The sequence below is a fragment of the Gallus gallus genome, chromosome 4 (assembly GCF_016699485.2).
Source record: "Gallus gallus isolate bGalGal1 chromosome 4, bGalGal1.mat.broiler.GRCg7b, whole genome shotgun sequence".
Taxonomy (NCBI): Eukaryota; Metazoa; Chordata; class Aves; order Galliformes; family Phasianidae; genus Gallus; species Gallus gallus.
The window spans coordinates 87353596-87370813 of NC_052535.1; the positions used below are offsets into that span (position 1 = coordinate 87353596).

Here is a 17218-nt window from a genome sequence, read left to right on the forward strand (position 1 = left end):
GCTTGGATAAGAAGTTTAATCACAGCGTTTACAGAATAATACTGTTAGCCTCCCTAGCAAAGGGTTATTTGAATTACAATTGCATGGAGTTTTATAGCAGGGAAAAATTAAAACATATTCATGAGAGATGATGTTTACACTGAAAATTACATACTGCAGCTGTCACAACCGCATTGTATTACTAGAGCAGAGCACACTAGAATCCACACAGAAAAAAAAGCTGCTTTCTTTCTATTATGAAAACTGTTTTCTATCTGTTTAGCCTATCTGCCCAATTTTCCAGCTGAAAGGTTCTCACTGTTTTGAGAATAAACCTTTTTGTACAGTCACACTGTTAAAAAGATGAAGTGAAATCATCCAAGAACTAGCAAAAGAAAGAAAATCTATTGCAATTACAAAACTTTAATGTGACCGTATAAGAATATGAACAATAGCAGCCAAGTGTAAGTACAAATTTATACCAAGCTAGCTGGTAATCTATTATTCCTCTTTATTCTGTCTTTCCTCTACGATGACTGATAAGGCACTTGTACCATTTTCTGACTGTAAATAAAAGCACCAAACTCCTGATACCTCCAGAATTTCTGCAGACATCAAGAACAACTGCAGTACCTAAACTCTGCCACAAGATAGCAATACGTTACAAGCTCTGAGGCAGTAAATGATCTGGATAAGACGAAAGGTCAGTTAAACAGATGCGTCTGTTCAGTGTGCTGCTTGAAGTCTCCAAAAATTAATTTCTTCAAAATAAAGAAATGAATGAGAACAGTGTAAAAATTTGTTTCACCCCAACCCTTGGTCAGCACTTGAAGAAAAAACAAGTAGCAGTTGAGTATGAAGTGTAAGCACTTATTCACAGAGGAGGCTGAGGGGAGATCTTATTGCTCTCTTCAGATACCTGAAAGGTGATCGTAGGGAGAGTAGGGTTAGTCTCTTCTCACTGCTGACAGGTGACAGGACGAGGGGGAATGGCCTCAAGTTGTGCCAGGGAGGTTTAGGTTGGATATCAGGAAAAACTTCTTTACAGAGGGGTGGCTAAGCACTGGAATAGGCTCCCCAGGGAGGTGGCTGAGTCACCATCCCTGGATGTGTTTAAAAACCATTTGGATGTGGTGCTCAGGGACAGGATTTAGCAGAGGGTTGTTAGAGTTAGGGTACTATGGTTAGGTTGTGGTTGGACTCGACAGTCTTTAAGGTCTTTTCCAACCTGAGCAATTCTATGATTTTGTGATTTGTTCCAACTTCTGTGTATGTAAAAAATGCAAAGATAAATCAGAACCATTAAAAATACATACAATTTTCAGATGTGAAAGAAGCCTCATGACGTCCGCCATATCAGCCAGGATGAGCAAGCGGGTAACAGCAGAAAGCAAGGCACGAGCAGCCCTCACCATCGTGCCCCGCTTCACTGAGGAGCATGGGTCGTCTGCAAACTCTGAAGAGGCAATTCTCATTGTTTCTCCTAAAATAGACAAAAAAAAAAAAAAAAGACATCAAAGCTTTTATATATATATATTTTTTTTTTTTCAGAAAGTATTAACCATTCATTAAATAAGACGTTCTTAGGAAAACAGGTTTTGTTACTCAAATCTGAACTGCGTAGGGGAAATACAGTTTGAATGTGTGCAGCCCTTTTTCTTTATTCTCCAAGTGTTGCTGTTCTTCTAGAGCAGTTATCTCTAACAATTAAAAAGGCAAACAAAATACCAGAATAGACAGCTGAGCACAAGGGTACAACATCAGATAGACAGCACTGCGTTACATGTACACAGAAGTCGTTTCTATTAGCAGAGAAGATAGGACAGAATAACCCAACAGTATCACTCCTATTGCATCTCTCTACAATTCCTTCTTCCAGATACATCTGCATTCATTCCTGCTCCCTACTCTTTGCCTTCATGCTCGGATAAAATCACCTGCATTTTTTCACCAAGATCTATTACTTCTATTGAAGATTCTTCTCCACTCAAAGAAGCATAGTAACTATTGCGGCCATGGCTTTAGAGTAAAAGAAGGGAGATTTAGGTTAGATGTTAAGAAGAAATTCTTTACTCAGATGGGGTTGAAGCACTGGCACAGGCTGCCCGAGAAGCTGTGGGTGCCGCATCTCTGGAGATGCTCAAGGCCAGGCTGAATGGGGCCCTGGGAAGCCTGAGCTGGTGGGGGGCAAGAAGCTCGTGGCATGAGGGTTGGGACTGGATGGGCTTTAAGGTCTCTTCCAAACCAAACCATTCTGTGATTCTCTGATTCTATGAAAATAAACATGAGCTGAACAATGGAGGTCAGAGAAGTTGGCAAGTTAACAGTGGCAAAGGCATTGAAACGAAATTTGGAACATCTTTTCCCCTTATTTACAGCAAGGAATACAATTGAATGTAAAATATTTTTAGAAATTATAACTGTCTTTCAAAGTTTTGCCAATCCATTATGCAAACACAGAACATGAAGCTCAACTGAAAAGGAAATACTGTATTAAATTACATAGAAACATGGTTAACATCACACAGACCTCAGGTAAACCCTGATATATAAAATAAAGGTTTTAAAAATATGAATGAAAAATAGACAATACAGCTCAGGAAGTCAAAGAATAATAGAATAAAGCAGTGTTAATTGATGGCACATATTTTTTCCTTTCACATATGACACACAGATGACAGTGAAGGGACCTCTACCACAGGGCATGTTTATTTTTTATAACAACCAGAGAAGGAACAGAAAATGTAGAACATGCAGAAATACAGAATATATTTTAGACCATACATTCCCAGAACAATTTCAGACACCTAAAAAAGTTTTTTCACTAATTATCTGGAATACAGCATGGATGACACGCTTATATTTCACAAGTTGCTGGCAGAACAGTACACTTCCAGATACAGGAGCAAAGACTTGAAGCCATCATTAAACCAAAATCTAAATATTTATGCTAATAACTAATCTGCAGGCAGTATTGTTAAAGCAAAGTGATTCCTAATAGTGATGTGATCAAGGATGAATTGACTAGAATATAAATGCCAAAGTAAGTGCTGAGGCTCCAAGAAAAATCCACTGATTCAAAAAGGTGATTGGAATGTTTTTAAGTAAGCAGACTGCATTCTTAAGAATTGTTCTGAACTAATAGAATGTTATTCTAGGCAACCTGTGAAAAACATCGTCATGTTCATCCTTGTAAGGAATGGGTGATTACAACTTGCTTATCAACAGTGTCAGCTAAAAAAAAAATAACAAACTGTAAAGATATCAACTTCCTTATGAAATGAGAGAAAAAATATGCATTCAGTGTAGAAATTTGGAGATGGTACTGTTAATCCAATCTATGAGAAGAACACTTGTTTATTTTCATGGACTTCAAAAGGCTATGGAAAATAACCAGGTATAGAATCACAAAATCATTACAGTTGGAAAAGACCACTAAGATCACCTAGACCAACAATCAACCCTTCACCACCATGCCCACTAGACCATGCCCCCTAGTGCCACAGTAGTACAGAAACCTCAAAACTAAAATCCAAGAAGCTATCTCTGCAATTTGAAGCAGTTTAGCTGTATCTGCAGTGTTGTGGACAAGCTGATGAGCCCTGCTAATGCCAGCCCTAATTAATTTAGACTGACCGTGATCATGGTTCAAGATCCAAACTGGCACAGGGCTGCCTTGCTGTTAACTGCAGACCAACTTGGTTCTTTTCTAACTTTGCTGCTGCGTCAACTTGTTAAAAGTAAGGGGCAGCAAAGGGCAAAGGCAATGGTAGACTGCACCTGCCTTGCTCTTACTGTAAACACGAGTCTGTTTTTTGTTTTCTTCTTTCTCCAGTTGCTAATTTTCCTTTTATTCTTTTTTTCCCTTTTTTCTACTACACCACAATAATTAACAATACTTTTAACAACAATTAACTATAGATAATAGCTATGTAAGTCTGATTTCCTATGGAAATAAGGTGAAGGAGAAAAAACAATTTAGAATGAGCTTTTATGTTAACACAAACTTTGCCATTGTGTTGGAAAAAAAAATCCTCCTTCTCTCCAATGTAGAAACAGGTAAAGTATTCCTAGCGTGAAATCAAAGCTTTGTTACATTCCCTTTAAGATGATTATAACATTCAAAAAATCCTCAAACAGCATAACTTCCCATAAGACAATGCAAATAGTGCAGGAGAGACTTAAGACAGCCCCAGTGAATTATTCCCTTCAGAACTCTTTTCATTATTTTATCACTGTTAGGACTACATGTTCTTATTGTAATTTGTGTGCAGTGTTTCTTAAAAGGCAAGGAACAAATAATTGCTGCCAGATAAAGAGACAATAAAGCAATATCTTAACATGCTTAAATGTCATATTGCTTGGCAATGAATATCCATGCTCTAGTTTGCTGGTCTCCAAAAGAAAAAAAAAAGGTTTCTGCAGGATCACCACAGCCTGCTGCACCTAAGTCCCCATGCATGTTATCCATACAACAAAACTCAACTAGCGAGGAACTCTGAGGTCACAAACATTTTTCTGCAGTGCATTTTAAACTGATCAGTCACTGGAAAAATTATCAGCATTATTATGCTCAGGACATACTAAGAACTGGGAATTAAAATTTGCTAATCTTTTTAATTGAATGACTCAAAATAATCCATAGAAAGTGAGGGCCTGAGAGTGACCACAGAATTACTGAGAGTCTAATGTGTGGCCAACTTACTAACATTTGAATCTCCTAACCTTCGGGTCAGAATGTGGACAACTGGATACACACAATCACTGTAACAGCTCAGAAGACATCATCTTCCTGTCAGTCATTTATTAAAGGAAACTATCACAGCTTTAAGCAGAGATATAACTCCTGGAGCTTATCTAGCTGATTGAAACCAAGGGGGTACATGCAAAAATATGAAAATCCCATCAAGGCTTTCTGGTATTAAAGCTCTAAATTGGTCTCTGATCAAGATGGAAGTGATTATGGACATCCAGCAACAAACCTTTTGTATGTGAAAGTATATTTGGTTTTAAGTACATCCAGGAAGCCTTGGATTTTAGAACCAGATGCCTAAGAATTGTTTAAATTAAATTTTTGCATCAAGAAGACTGTTTGGATCTCTGCCAAATTTTCATTTTGTAGCTTCAGATGAATATTACCATTGAACTATAAAAGAAGTTAATAATATTTGCTAAAAGGCCAGTGGAACCAGAAAGCAAGCAGGAAGATTACCTTCTTAGACTTGATTATCCCAGGAGATATAGCTAGCAAACCTATTTGAATGAATGCTAGTGGATAGAGGGAGAACACATGAGGAGTCAAAACAACAGTTAATAGGTTAGGATTGGATCTTTAACATTTGAAAGCTCCAGCTAAGTGAAGAGAATCTCCTTATATGCAGTTAAGCAGAAAGTACTTAATATATTCATATAACTAAGAAAAAAATACAAAACTTCATAGTTGTTTTTTTTTTTTTTTATCTTACAAAGAAACAGCATTTCACAGTCTCATAACCATAGAATCATTGAATGGCTAGGGGTGGAACAAACTTCAAATACCATCCAGTTTAACTTCCCATGCCACGGGCAGGGACACCTCCCACTAGACCAGGTTGCCCACGGCCCCATCCAATCTGAACTTGAACAACTCCAGAGATGTGGCATCCACTGTTTCTCTGAACAACAAGCTTCAATGCCTCACCACCCTTTCAGTAAAGGTGGTGAGGAAGAATTTCTTCCTTATGTCAAATCTAAATCCCTTCTCTTTTAGTTCAAAACAGTTCCCCCTTGACCTATCACTACTGGACCATGTAAAAAGTCACTCTCTCTCTCATTTATAAGCTTCCTTAATGCACTGGAAGGCCACAAGGTAGTCTGCAAGGAGCCTCCTCTTCTCCAAGCTAAACAAGTCCATCTCCCTCAGCCTTTCTTCATAGGCAAGGTGCTCCAGCCCAGCCAACATCTTTGAGAGCTTTCTCTGGATCCAGTCCAACAGCTCCACATCCTTCCTGTGCTGGGGCCCTGAGGTCTGGATGTAGTACTCCAGATGGGGCTTAACCAGGGCTGAACAGAGCAGGACTCTGCTGGCCACCCGTCTTCTGATGGTTGGCTTTCTGGGCTGTAAGTGTGCACTGCTGGCTCATATCACCTTATCAACCCGATATGAAAGCCACTTCTTTCCAAATTAAAGGTAAGGATGTTGTGTAGGACCATGGTGAAGTTGTGCTGGCTGTCTCAAGATCACTTGCATGTACCTTAATATAGCTTCCTGAAAGATCTGCTCCAGGCACAGAGCTGAGGCTCACCAGCCTGTACATCCCGGAGTCTTTCTTACTGCTCTTCTTAAAAAAGGGAATAATGTTTCCCTTTTTGCAGTCACCAGGGGTTTCCAGTCAACTGACAGCCATGACGTTTCAAATCCGATGGAGAGTGGCTTGGCAACTACATTAGCACCATGTGATGCATATTACTGGAGAGCACTGGCTGTCTACCAGTGCCAGTTAACCTATTCTTATCCTTGTACAACAGTGGTATTAGACCTCTCTTAGGCCAAAGGTTATGTTGAAGCTACAGCTAAGAAAATTACATATCAGAGAATCCTTCTTATCTGAAAAAGCTAACCCTACTTTCAGTTATCCATTTCTTTCCAAATTCATTTCAAGTTGTTCTGTAGTCAGTATTAAATTACTTTCAATGAAAATTAGGTCAGCACAAGAAACACAGACATCTTGAGTCATCAGGTCTGCTTCCTTGCTACTGCAGACAGTCATGTCATAATATAATTAATAATAACCTTAATATGATAATAACTATACTCATAAACCTATCAAGTTTCTGTCTTTGAAACAGCCCAGACATTTAACCCCAATTAATCCTACTGGAAGTAGGAAATTCATTCTAAATGAATTCCAACATCTGACAGTTTTCTGTAGGCTTTTTTTTTTTCATTAAAGCCACTTTAATTCCATACTGACTGCGTTTACAGCTAATTTATACTCATTTCTTCTTATGCCCCATTAGTCCCTCCATTTAAATAAGTATTCTTCTTCCACTGTGTTTCCTATTGTCTTTTTTTGCCTCATGCATTTTTGTGATGAGCCCTGACTGATCAATGGTGATATTTCAGTTTCTTCTTGCACAGACTATCCATTTCTGTAATAATTTCATCAAACCTATGAAACAGCTGTTTCTAGGATATACATGATAAGAACTGCAATTTTGTAGGAGATACCTTATCATTCTCAGCTACTAAAAATACTTCACCCGATACCCTGAAAAGATTTGTATAGCTTTTTTTGTAAGCACATCATATTAGCAAATTTCTCACTGATATTCATATACTGTAATCTTTGGCACAGAGTTTTATGAACAAACTGTATGTTTCATTTACCTTTCTTAAATGAGGAGTCTTTGGAGGGTTAGGAAGTGAGCTGTAAAACTTAGGGCACTCAGTAGAGGAAGGCCCTCTACACAGAAGAACTGCTCATCATTAATAAGTAATTAAACAAGCAAAGACAAACAAATAAGCAAAGATAAAACAAAACAGAAATATTGAAATCCAATATTTGAGCTGGATTTTTTTTCAAGTTATTATTATTGCTTAATGAAAAAGTTATTATGTAGGTGTTGAGATCTCATCAGCTTCATTCAGAAGGTTCAAACCTACCAATTACTACCTCCTAAGATCACTGTGAAGCCACTTTGGTTATTCTGATGGGATTTAACTGGGGAACTTACTCTATCCATCCTCACATTTTAGATTAGTCAGACTAAGTCATTTTCTGCCAGTTAAACAACAGCATTTAGAAATTGACTCTTAAATTTCAGTCTCATGAAAAAAAAAAAGGGGGGAGTAGGGGGGGAGTTTGGGGGAAAAAAAAAGGAAAAGTTTCCTTAGCTTTTCAAAATAAGATGTCATTTGATTTGGGATATTAAATTCGGGACTCATACAGGAGCAGATAAAGATGCCTTTACATTATTTATCCAGAATCACGTACACATACAGGTCACACAGTAATCTGTGTAGGGTAATTCAAGCAACACAAGCTTTAATTTCTGCAAAAAAATATATATATATATATATCATGGGATAATTGAAAAGTTCACCAGAATTTAGATTGATACAGCACACACTGGCTCATCCACTCCAAAATCTAAATGTCAAAAGTGCAAGAGGAAAGGTCAATCCACAGCATGTCTCATACTGAATCCTACTGAAATTCCTGCTTCTCAGCTTTTAAGATGGCATAAGGCTTCAGCCAACAGAACAGAGTTAAGTGAGTACTATATATTGAGAGTGAAAATCAAAAGAGAAAAACAGATGACATCAGCAAATCTTCATATGTATACATGTATATGCACACACGTATATTTAGAAACTGTTGGGCTTCCTATATTTTACTGACAATCTTTTCATTACACCAGTAGCCAGGAAAGGTGCTAATAAACAACAGAAATGTGTAAGTATTCCATATTGTTCTTTGACAGACATACACAAACACACAGATGCATGTATATATCTTTATAAATATATCAAAGATCTGATCCATTTCTATTCCTATTTTAGTCCAGTGCAGTTTACCCTGGAGATAATATACAGGGAAAAGAGCAAAGGGGATGGCTGAGGTGATAACTCTCACTTCCTTTTTTCTTTTGATAGGAGTATGTAAGAATGCTATTTTTTGGCCACTGGAAATTTTGGAATTGTAAGTAGACTAAAACATAAGCCATAAGAAAGAAATGGAGTAAATCTCATAATGGGTAATATACCAAGGAAATGCTATTTTTTCAAAGGCTTTTATTAAGAAATATATGGTGGGCACAAAGCAACAATCTAGAGAGTTTCTATGATCAGTAAGGCATGATGGTAACACACCAAGTACCTGGAAACAGTTAAGGAATCCATGACAGCTTGACTGCATGTACCATTCTTGAGCAGTGCTCAAACGAAAGGCTTTATAAATTTACAGTCTAATTAATCCATCTCTTTTACATTTTGTCTTTTCTTTTATATGTCCAAGATTTAAAAGATGTGACAGCTGATTTTTGACCTATTTAGAGCACTGTCCTTATAATTTGAGACAAAGTACTGTCACAGAGGTATTTGGAAGTATAACAATATGTAGACCCAAACTCACTTACAGATTCTTTACCAAATACTGATTATATTAGATGATAACTTGAGAGATTAGAACAAGCCATAATTGCTAATAGGCTATGTTTAAATAATGTAAGCAGGCTTTTTTTCATCCTTTCTTCATTGATGCAGACATGTTATTAAAACAAACAAACAAACCTACAGGATGCAGAGGACCCCAGTTTTATTACCTTTGTACTCCTCTAGAAATTCACCAAACAGGTTGGTGACCATCCCTGTATTCTGATTCTGATATAGGAATAATGCTCTAAACACATTCTTCAATGGATTTGTTCTCATTGTCTGTATTCCTTCTGCTTTATAAATCATACATGATTATTCATTTCCTATCTTAAAACATTACATTTTGTTCATTGTACTTTAAAATGCATGTAATTGAAATGAATGCATTTCAGTAGTAATCTCTACTTAGATGTTGTATAATCATTTGTTAGCACTGGGGAAGCCAGTTGTAGAGCATTTTCATACTGTGAAGTATCCTGTGTGCTTACTAAAAATAAATAAGCATTTAAAATGCTAATCAAAATTCCCAAAGCTTTACATGAACGACTGTTAAATCTTCATTGCTACACCCTTAAACCTTTTTATAGAAATCTTTACTATTGTGTCTCCTAAACTTATTTCCCTTTCCATTTGCAGTTGGGATTTTGTTTCCTTTCTGTGGAGGAATGATCATTCTTCAATTTGTTAATATATTTCAATGCCAGCAAAGGCCATGTATGATCTAGCTTGATCTTTTCCCATTAAATTTCTGCCACTAGAGCTGCATCTCTCTGGAATTGATTATACAAGCAATCTAGCTGACTTAAATTTGATTCACTTTGCAGTTGACATTTGGAATCAGTGATAGAAGATGAATATGTATTTTACAGTACAATGCATATTATTAAAGCTAGTGTATATTTTTGATTCAATATTCACATTTACATCCAACAGCACTACCATTTCATTCACTTCACAGACCAATGAAATTTATAATTTTAATTAATCCAACTTCTTTTTTCCTAAGGGACAGTAAAATACTGAGAGCACAGAACTTGGAGCCATTTAGCCACAGATCTGTGACAACCTAATACAATTATTTCACAAGTGCTAACTTTAGAAAGAACTTTTCCAATTAATGAGTCTGATTAATAGTTCATTTGAAACATCACTGATACACTTAAGTACAATAAAACATTAATTAAATTTCAATTCAAATGTAAATTGTTTTGGATGTGAGAACATATTACCATTTCTAATCCCCCTTTGTCTGCAGCTCTCAGCTACTTCTCAGTCTATTGTCCCTCAGGGATAAACTAAAGATCTGACTAGCCTTCATGGAATTGGAAAGTTGACATGAACATCAACATGAAAATTTTAGAAGATTGTGTTTGATGCTAGGGAACTTATAAACACACTGGGCCTCTTAAGAGATGAATAAACACAGAAGCAAATTTAAAAATTCAAGCTCAACTGAATTCATTTGTTTCTGGGCAAATGTCAAATTTCATGCAGCTGAACTTCAAAGTTCTGTTGAAGAAAAAGTTAATGGCTTTGTCTCTAGTTTTATCTTAGAGTAGCATCTGTATTGCCAAAATGCCTTTCTCCTTGCTTTATTCCTGTGGTCTGATACACCTGATTGTTTAACATTGTGTTACAGTTGAACCAGAAGTGAACCCAATAGTGTAACATGCTTTCAAGGAAAGTTTGGGTGCGCCTGTTACAGTAGTTCAAATGCTAAGAGAGTTGCAAAACTGTCATACAACAATAAGAAAGAACCAGAAAGGAATTCTGTCATGTAACAGCATACTGAGGTGCATGATTCAGACGTGCAGGAAGCCTGTTATTTCTTTGTCCAACTAGATATTTTTCCATACATTTTGTTTATTCTAAATGTTTAGATATTTTATTAAATATAGAAAGGCTTTCTCTTCTTTCCCCAAATATAATCTATTTCCTTGACTTATTTCCCTTGGCAACCTTGACTGCTTTTTAAGATGTTTAGTAGACATAAGGCCAATGGACCGGTGATTTCTGGTCCAAATGCAAAATACAACCTGAATGTGTCTTCCACAGGGAACGTCCTTTTCCTCTAATGATCAATAAAGGATCAATTAAAATGATAAAAAAAAAAGAAAGGAACAACTGCATTTAGACACCAATGCTATAGAAACATGCTCCCCAGACTATATTACTTGTTGTTGTGAGCTCTTCTTTGATCCTCTCTACTTCTCAAACTCTGTAGTTTCAGGATCTAATGTTATTACAATCATAAAAAATATATAAAAATCTCACTCCTAAAACTTCAATAAGCAGGCATCTGTCTGCTCTAAGGAAGACAACACAAACATCAAACATCACCCTTTCCTAAGTCTCATCTTTTACACAGCTCCCACAACATGTGAATGAATATTCATGTAGCAAATCATCCAGTGATGGATAATTTCACTCACACGGTTCTGAACTAAAGCCTGTTTTCACTAATTTGACCTGTAAAGACTGTGAAACCAAACTGAACATATTATGGAACTACTACAGGATAAGCATACATGCACAGTTGGGAGTTTTGCACCTAAAATATTTACTTTTTGATAAAAATGTGCAAAATTATATATATATACATTTAAAATCTTTCTTGCCTTTACACAATTCAGCCTTGTAAACCAAAATTGTTGATCATCAGAATTTTGTACAACTATCCAAATATAATTCATTCTCTAAATTTTCAAGAATCTCAGAGACATACATTCTTTTCCTTCCTGCTCCTTCCAAAACATTTGCAAATTATTGTTAGAGTGTGTTTCTTTCACACCTATCAATGGAAAGCAATTCTGTCCAGGATAATTTCAACTGTATATAGTACCATGTGAGTATAAAGCAATACAAGATGGGAAATGAGGAACCCCAGAGCCAGCTGTCACTACTGGAGACAGTCTTGTTGATGGTGTAATTATCCAAGCTGGAATTTTGCCAGAAAATCAACACGCAGTGCTCTAACCCTGGTTTATTAATCCAGCTCTTTATGTCACTGAGCTAAATATATCATTCCACGTTGCATCACAGCTGGTCTAGTTTATGCAGCTCCTGTGTGCTAGCAGTAGTGTTTGGTGTCTCCTGTTCTTTTCATTACGGACTCAGGTTTTATATATCAAAAAAAAAAAACTGCTCCACTTTTCTGACATACATTTTTCTAGGCTGAAATGTTGACAAAAGATGTCTGTATCATTCTGCCCAATGTTATTTAAACTCCCTATTTCTCTCTCTTTTTCTACTACCTGCATCTTAAAAAAGAGTAAAATGAATATAATGTTTCTCTCATTACGAATTATAGAGTCAGGAATTCAAGAAGAAAACTAAAATTCTCCATAGCACTCCTCTTAGATGTCTCTAGTTTTACAAAGCACAAATCTGCAAAAAAAGCACTCAACTTTCATAAAGCTGTAGTGACAAAGAAAAACGCATAAGGAGCTCAGACACTGCTAATGAACATGGTATATAAGCCTGGATCAGAGAGCATTCAACAGAGTACGTTAATGACTCTAAGACAGTATAAGACGCCTTTAGAGAGGAGCAAAACTGAGTCAGCATCACAACCCCAAAGGGAGACAGCTACAAATTCAGAGGGAAAATTGAAAATTCTCTTTTAGAATATGGCATAGCACACAATAAATAATGTAAGCAACAAGAAGCTGAAGACACTGACAAATGAAACTGGATGGCAGGACAACCACGCATTGGCATCAAAATTCTAAAAGAAAACAAAAAGAACAAGCAAATGGAGAAGAAAGCCAATATAAAGCTGTACATTAAGAGAATGCAGCAAATACTGGACTTACTATGATGCACTGGCAATTGAATGGTAAAAAAAAAATGGTAAAAAAAAAATGCACGCAGAAACAGGAAAACAGTGAAAACAACAACAACAACAAAAAGATATAGGGGATACGAACAAGAAACCTCAGGATAGAAGAGATTGGAATAAACTCAGATCAAGGTTTCTATATACAAGATTTTACCCCTGTCCACTCATATGATCACTGGAGTTCAGTTTTTAAGTATTGGGGAAAAAAAATAAAAATAATCGAACAAGTACTGGGGGCCTCACTGAACATCAATGAGCACTTCGTACCAAAGTCCTTTAGGCTCTTCGAAATCTCAGTTGGAAATCTGCCAGCCTTTTTCTAAAACCCAAGAATTACAGTACTGGCAGATGGTATTTTTAGATTAGAGGATTTAAAATGGAAAATACTGAGAGATACTTAATTCTGCGGTAATAAAGATAATTATAATCAATGTCAATAATGGAATATTTTTCTTGCAGGCATAGATTGAAAACATATTTTTCCTCTCTACACATTTAAGTCTGAAAGCATCTGACATATGTTTTTACCATTTGAAGGAAAATTATCAGATGAAACCCACAGCACCGTGAATATATATGGTATTTCTGAAATTTCAAAGCCTTGCGTGAAAAAAGTTTTCTTATAATACCAAATGAAATTTCAAAATTAAATTTTCCAAAACTGTGGTTAGTTCCGGCAGTAAAGAAAGTGTTATGAGGGTCACTCTGAAATTAATGTCTCCTCTTGCCTCACTGTGCTCGCTGTTTGGTCTCCTTAAATGTTCAGGAAGCATCAATGAATGCCAATGGCTGAATGTCAATATTTTCTGCACAGAGGGAGTCATTACACACCTTTGTTTCATATTCATCTCCATGTCAGACACCACTCTGTCAGAGAGTCCCTCTGCTGCCATCTGTCACACAGCAACTGAATATTGGTGGAAAGGTACAACCTCTACTGCCATATCACCAACATCTGCCTCTGACATCATGGGTCAACAGAATAAAATAGGAGGCATTACTTTTGGAGCTGCTTTCATGTTATCCCATGACTGACTGATGCCAAACTAAACTATTTTCTATAAAGGTGTGTATCAAACTTGCAGATTTTTTTACGCAGATTGAAAAGCAATGTTAACATTTATCTTATTATCACCAACATCAAGGCAAAAAATATATATATTTGTGTATTTTCAGAATATGATATTCTTAATATGCATTTCAATAGATTCTGGAAAACACAAAATTCTTCTTTGCTATACTTGGTCAATAACTGTTAGATTTTTCAGAGATGTATGGACCATAATACTAAAGCTAGATGATAGAACAGCTAAAAGGAAACTGAATACATATTGCACTTCAAAGTTAAAACATTTTTTACGTACCTTCAGTAATGAAGGTACAGTTATTTTAATATCTGTATATTCTATTATAAATATAGTGTAGTTGAAGACATAGTGGTTTTCACAACATTATCAGAGATACATTTGTTCTGAAAAGATTCAGCCATAGCAGTTAAACAATTAATTAGTTTGTTCCACACACCTTGTTTGCGTACATCCTCCACAGCAGCAACCAGTTCCTCCTTCAGATCCTGGCTCTCTTTAGCAATTTGATCTCCTTTCTCTAAAAAGTTTTGAGTAGCCTGCTCTACGGAGGCAGCCAACACATGGGCCTTCTTGGAGCGCCCTTTCTTCTTGCCAGATGGTCCCTTGTTGCTTGTGTTAACGAGCGTTGTTACCTTTGGGAAAGAAAAGAAAAAAAGCTTCAAAAGTTTGATCAGTTCTTCAGTTCTAACAGCAAAATACACTGCTGTCTAATTCATTGTTTCCAGTATTTTCTTTACTGGCGAAGTGATGTAATGGTCACGCGTACCGAATAAATACAATTTAAAGTTTTACATCTGAAGGATGGCAGCACATGCCCCCAAAGAATGTTTTTACTTTTAGCTTAATTTATTCTGGTCCAAACAAATGAACAGTCAAACAGTGAACTAAAGAAATAATATATATTTTTGTCACTGGTCTTCATTTTAAAAAATGACAAAGCCATAAAATGAAAACGTAACAAAGGTCAGTAACTACTCAAAAAGAAATTGCTTCTAGAGATAAGTGCCATTGTTTATATTTGAGCACTGACAAGCACTGCAGCTGTTCTCTAGACATTAACTATTCAGTGCATTGTTGCTTCAATATGTTTATAATAAATTAATGTAAACAACAGTGGATAGTAAAATGATCGTACTTACAATATTTAAAAAGAAATGCACACTGCTTTCATAATTTCTCCTGAAGTCTCCTAAAAGAATTCCTTATTCAACTGTGCAGGAACAGACCAGAAACCTGAACCACACAGCTTAATAATAATAACTGAATACACTGAACCACATAGCTTCATAATAAGTCATAGCTTTTTGATGGACCAAAAAATCTCACATTGCTCCAGTGACAGAATCATAGAGCTGGATAACAGGACCCAAATACCGACCCAGATATCACCCAGTGTTAAATGCATGGAAATGTAGCAATGGATCCATGATGCTCAGTGATCTATTTCACCTTTCTCTGGATTTAAATCAAGGCAGTCTGCATAAGTGGCTCAGCTATGTGCTAACCCAAAAATGTCTGGCAGAAAATAATGAAATCTTTGCAATAGACAGACAATACAAAGGAAAAAAAAAAAAAAAAAAGATCCTAAAAGCAGTATAAAAACTTGCTGCCATCCCTTTCCTATTCTTTCCTATTATGAGAAGCAGGACAATGTAATACAGTTGTGACCAAAGAAACTTTTATCACAGTCTCTATATTAGGTTTTTTTCAACCACTCTGAAAACAGGGCATCTGAGGAAGTAAAAAAATAAAAATGAAATAGAAAATGTTGCCAGGGCTTGAAAGTACCAGACACACAGATGTACAAGGAAAAACTTCCTGGCCACAGCAAGTTAAAATTCTGCTATCCTTTGGTTTATTCCACTATTTGTAATTGGAAATGCTATTTTATTTTTCTCATGAAATTATTCTTTATTAAATTCTCTGAAGCTTAATTCACACTTGTTTGTTTTCTATTTAAGAATTTTAGACTTTATGAACAAACACATAATAATTTTGTAACCTAACTCAGGTTTACCAATGGAACGGATTTCTCCAGTACATCATGTAGATGACTAAGAAAACCTTTCAGATGCATCAGGCAATAGAATTGATTATATACCTACTCAACTTCTCATCAGAAACCTGAACAGAGTAATGCTGGAACTTGATCTTAATTATTTTAACTTATTGAACAAATTAGAGGTAGACTGTCAGAGCAGTTCAGACAATACAGAAAAGATCTGAAATAAAGAAAATGTTGGTCAATACAGTCATAAATGAAGTCAAACCAGACTACTTTATAGATCTCTCTCTCTTAGGTAGGTACAAAGGTTAACAACTAAAGGGAAAAAAAATTAAAATTGAATGCTTCAAAGAGCACAAATGCTAATAAGTTGTATCTAGAAGAACTGCTGAAGTCCCCCGAAAACAGAAGAAGCAGCTGAGTTGCACACCTCTTTTAATAAATAAATATTAAATAAATATTTTTCAATTAAAAATAACCATAATAAATGTTATAGGATTGTGCCATCTGCAGGTCTGCTCGTTCCATGAATGACTCAACTGTAAAATGAGGTTCTTTTCACCTAATCTTACCTGCAAAATGTGTATTGTAAGATCAGCTAGAAGTACTGCTGTGGTGCACTATAAGAACAAGGACCATACTTACTATAAAATAAGATCAATTTTTGCTCAGAAATATATACCATTCAAGTAAGAAGGAAACATAGAAACCAGACAGAGAATGAGAAAATAGGTACAATTGCTAAATTAAATGAAATAAATCCTAAAAAAATATTTTACCATCATAATCTCAAAAACACTTTGATGGTATATCTAAAATATGCATTTTTTGTATATGTATGTATGCTTTATACAATGTTTCTATGTGTCGTATTTATCAGTAAAACAAAGTTCTCAGAAGTAACAACGCATTTTACGTACAGCTCTCAGAACACAACTCTCACCAAGCAACTTCAAATAAATTAGACAGAAAAGTACTTAGAAAAGTAAATATCCTGATATAATTGACACAAACTGTATTGTGCAACAAGACAGAATTTCAAACGGCTAACTATGGGGCAAGAGCAGTAAAAATCTTTTTTTTTTTTTTTTTTTTTTTTTTGGATGGGTAAGAAGGTATATGCAAAGCACTAGAGTCTTCAGAATGGAACATCTGTTTAACTTTGC

The 17218-nt window shown here is 35.9% G+C and overlaps 1 protein-coding gene across 7 annotated transcripts in view; it reads right to left on the reverse strand.

Annotated features, from left to right (window-relative positions):
- Positions 1–17218, reverse strand: part of CTNNA2 (catenin alpha 2) — a 454729-nt gene that overhangs the window by 340796 nt on the left and 96715 nt on the right. For all 7 annotated transcript variants that reach the window (NM_205136.2, NM_001396955.1, XM_040698739.2 and 4 more), the window contains 2 exons: positions 14484–14679; positions 1296–1462 (listed from right to left, as the gene is read on the reverse strand). In NM_205136.2, the coding sequence (NP_990467.2) occupies positions 1296–1462; positions 14484–14679 (363 nt within the window). The remainder of the gene's footprint in view (positions 1–1295; positions 1463–14483; positions 14680–17218) is intronic.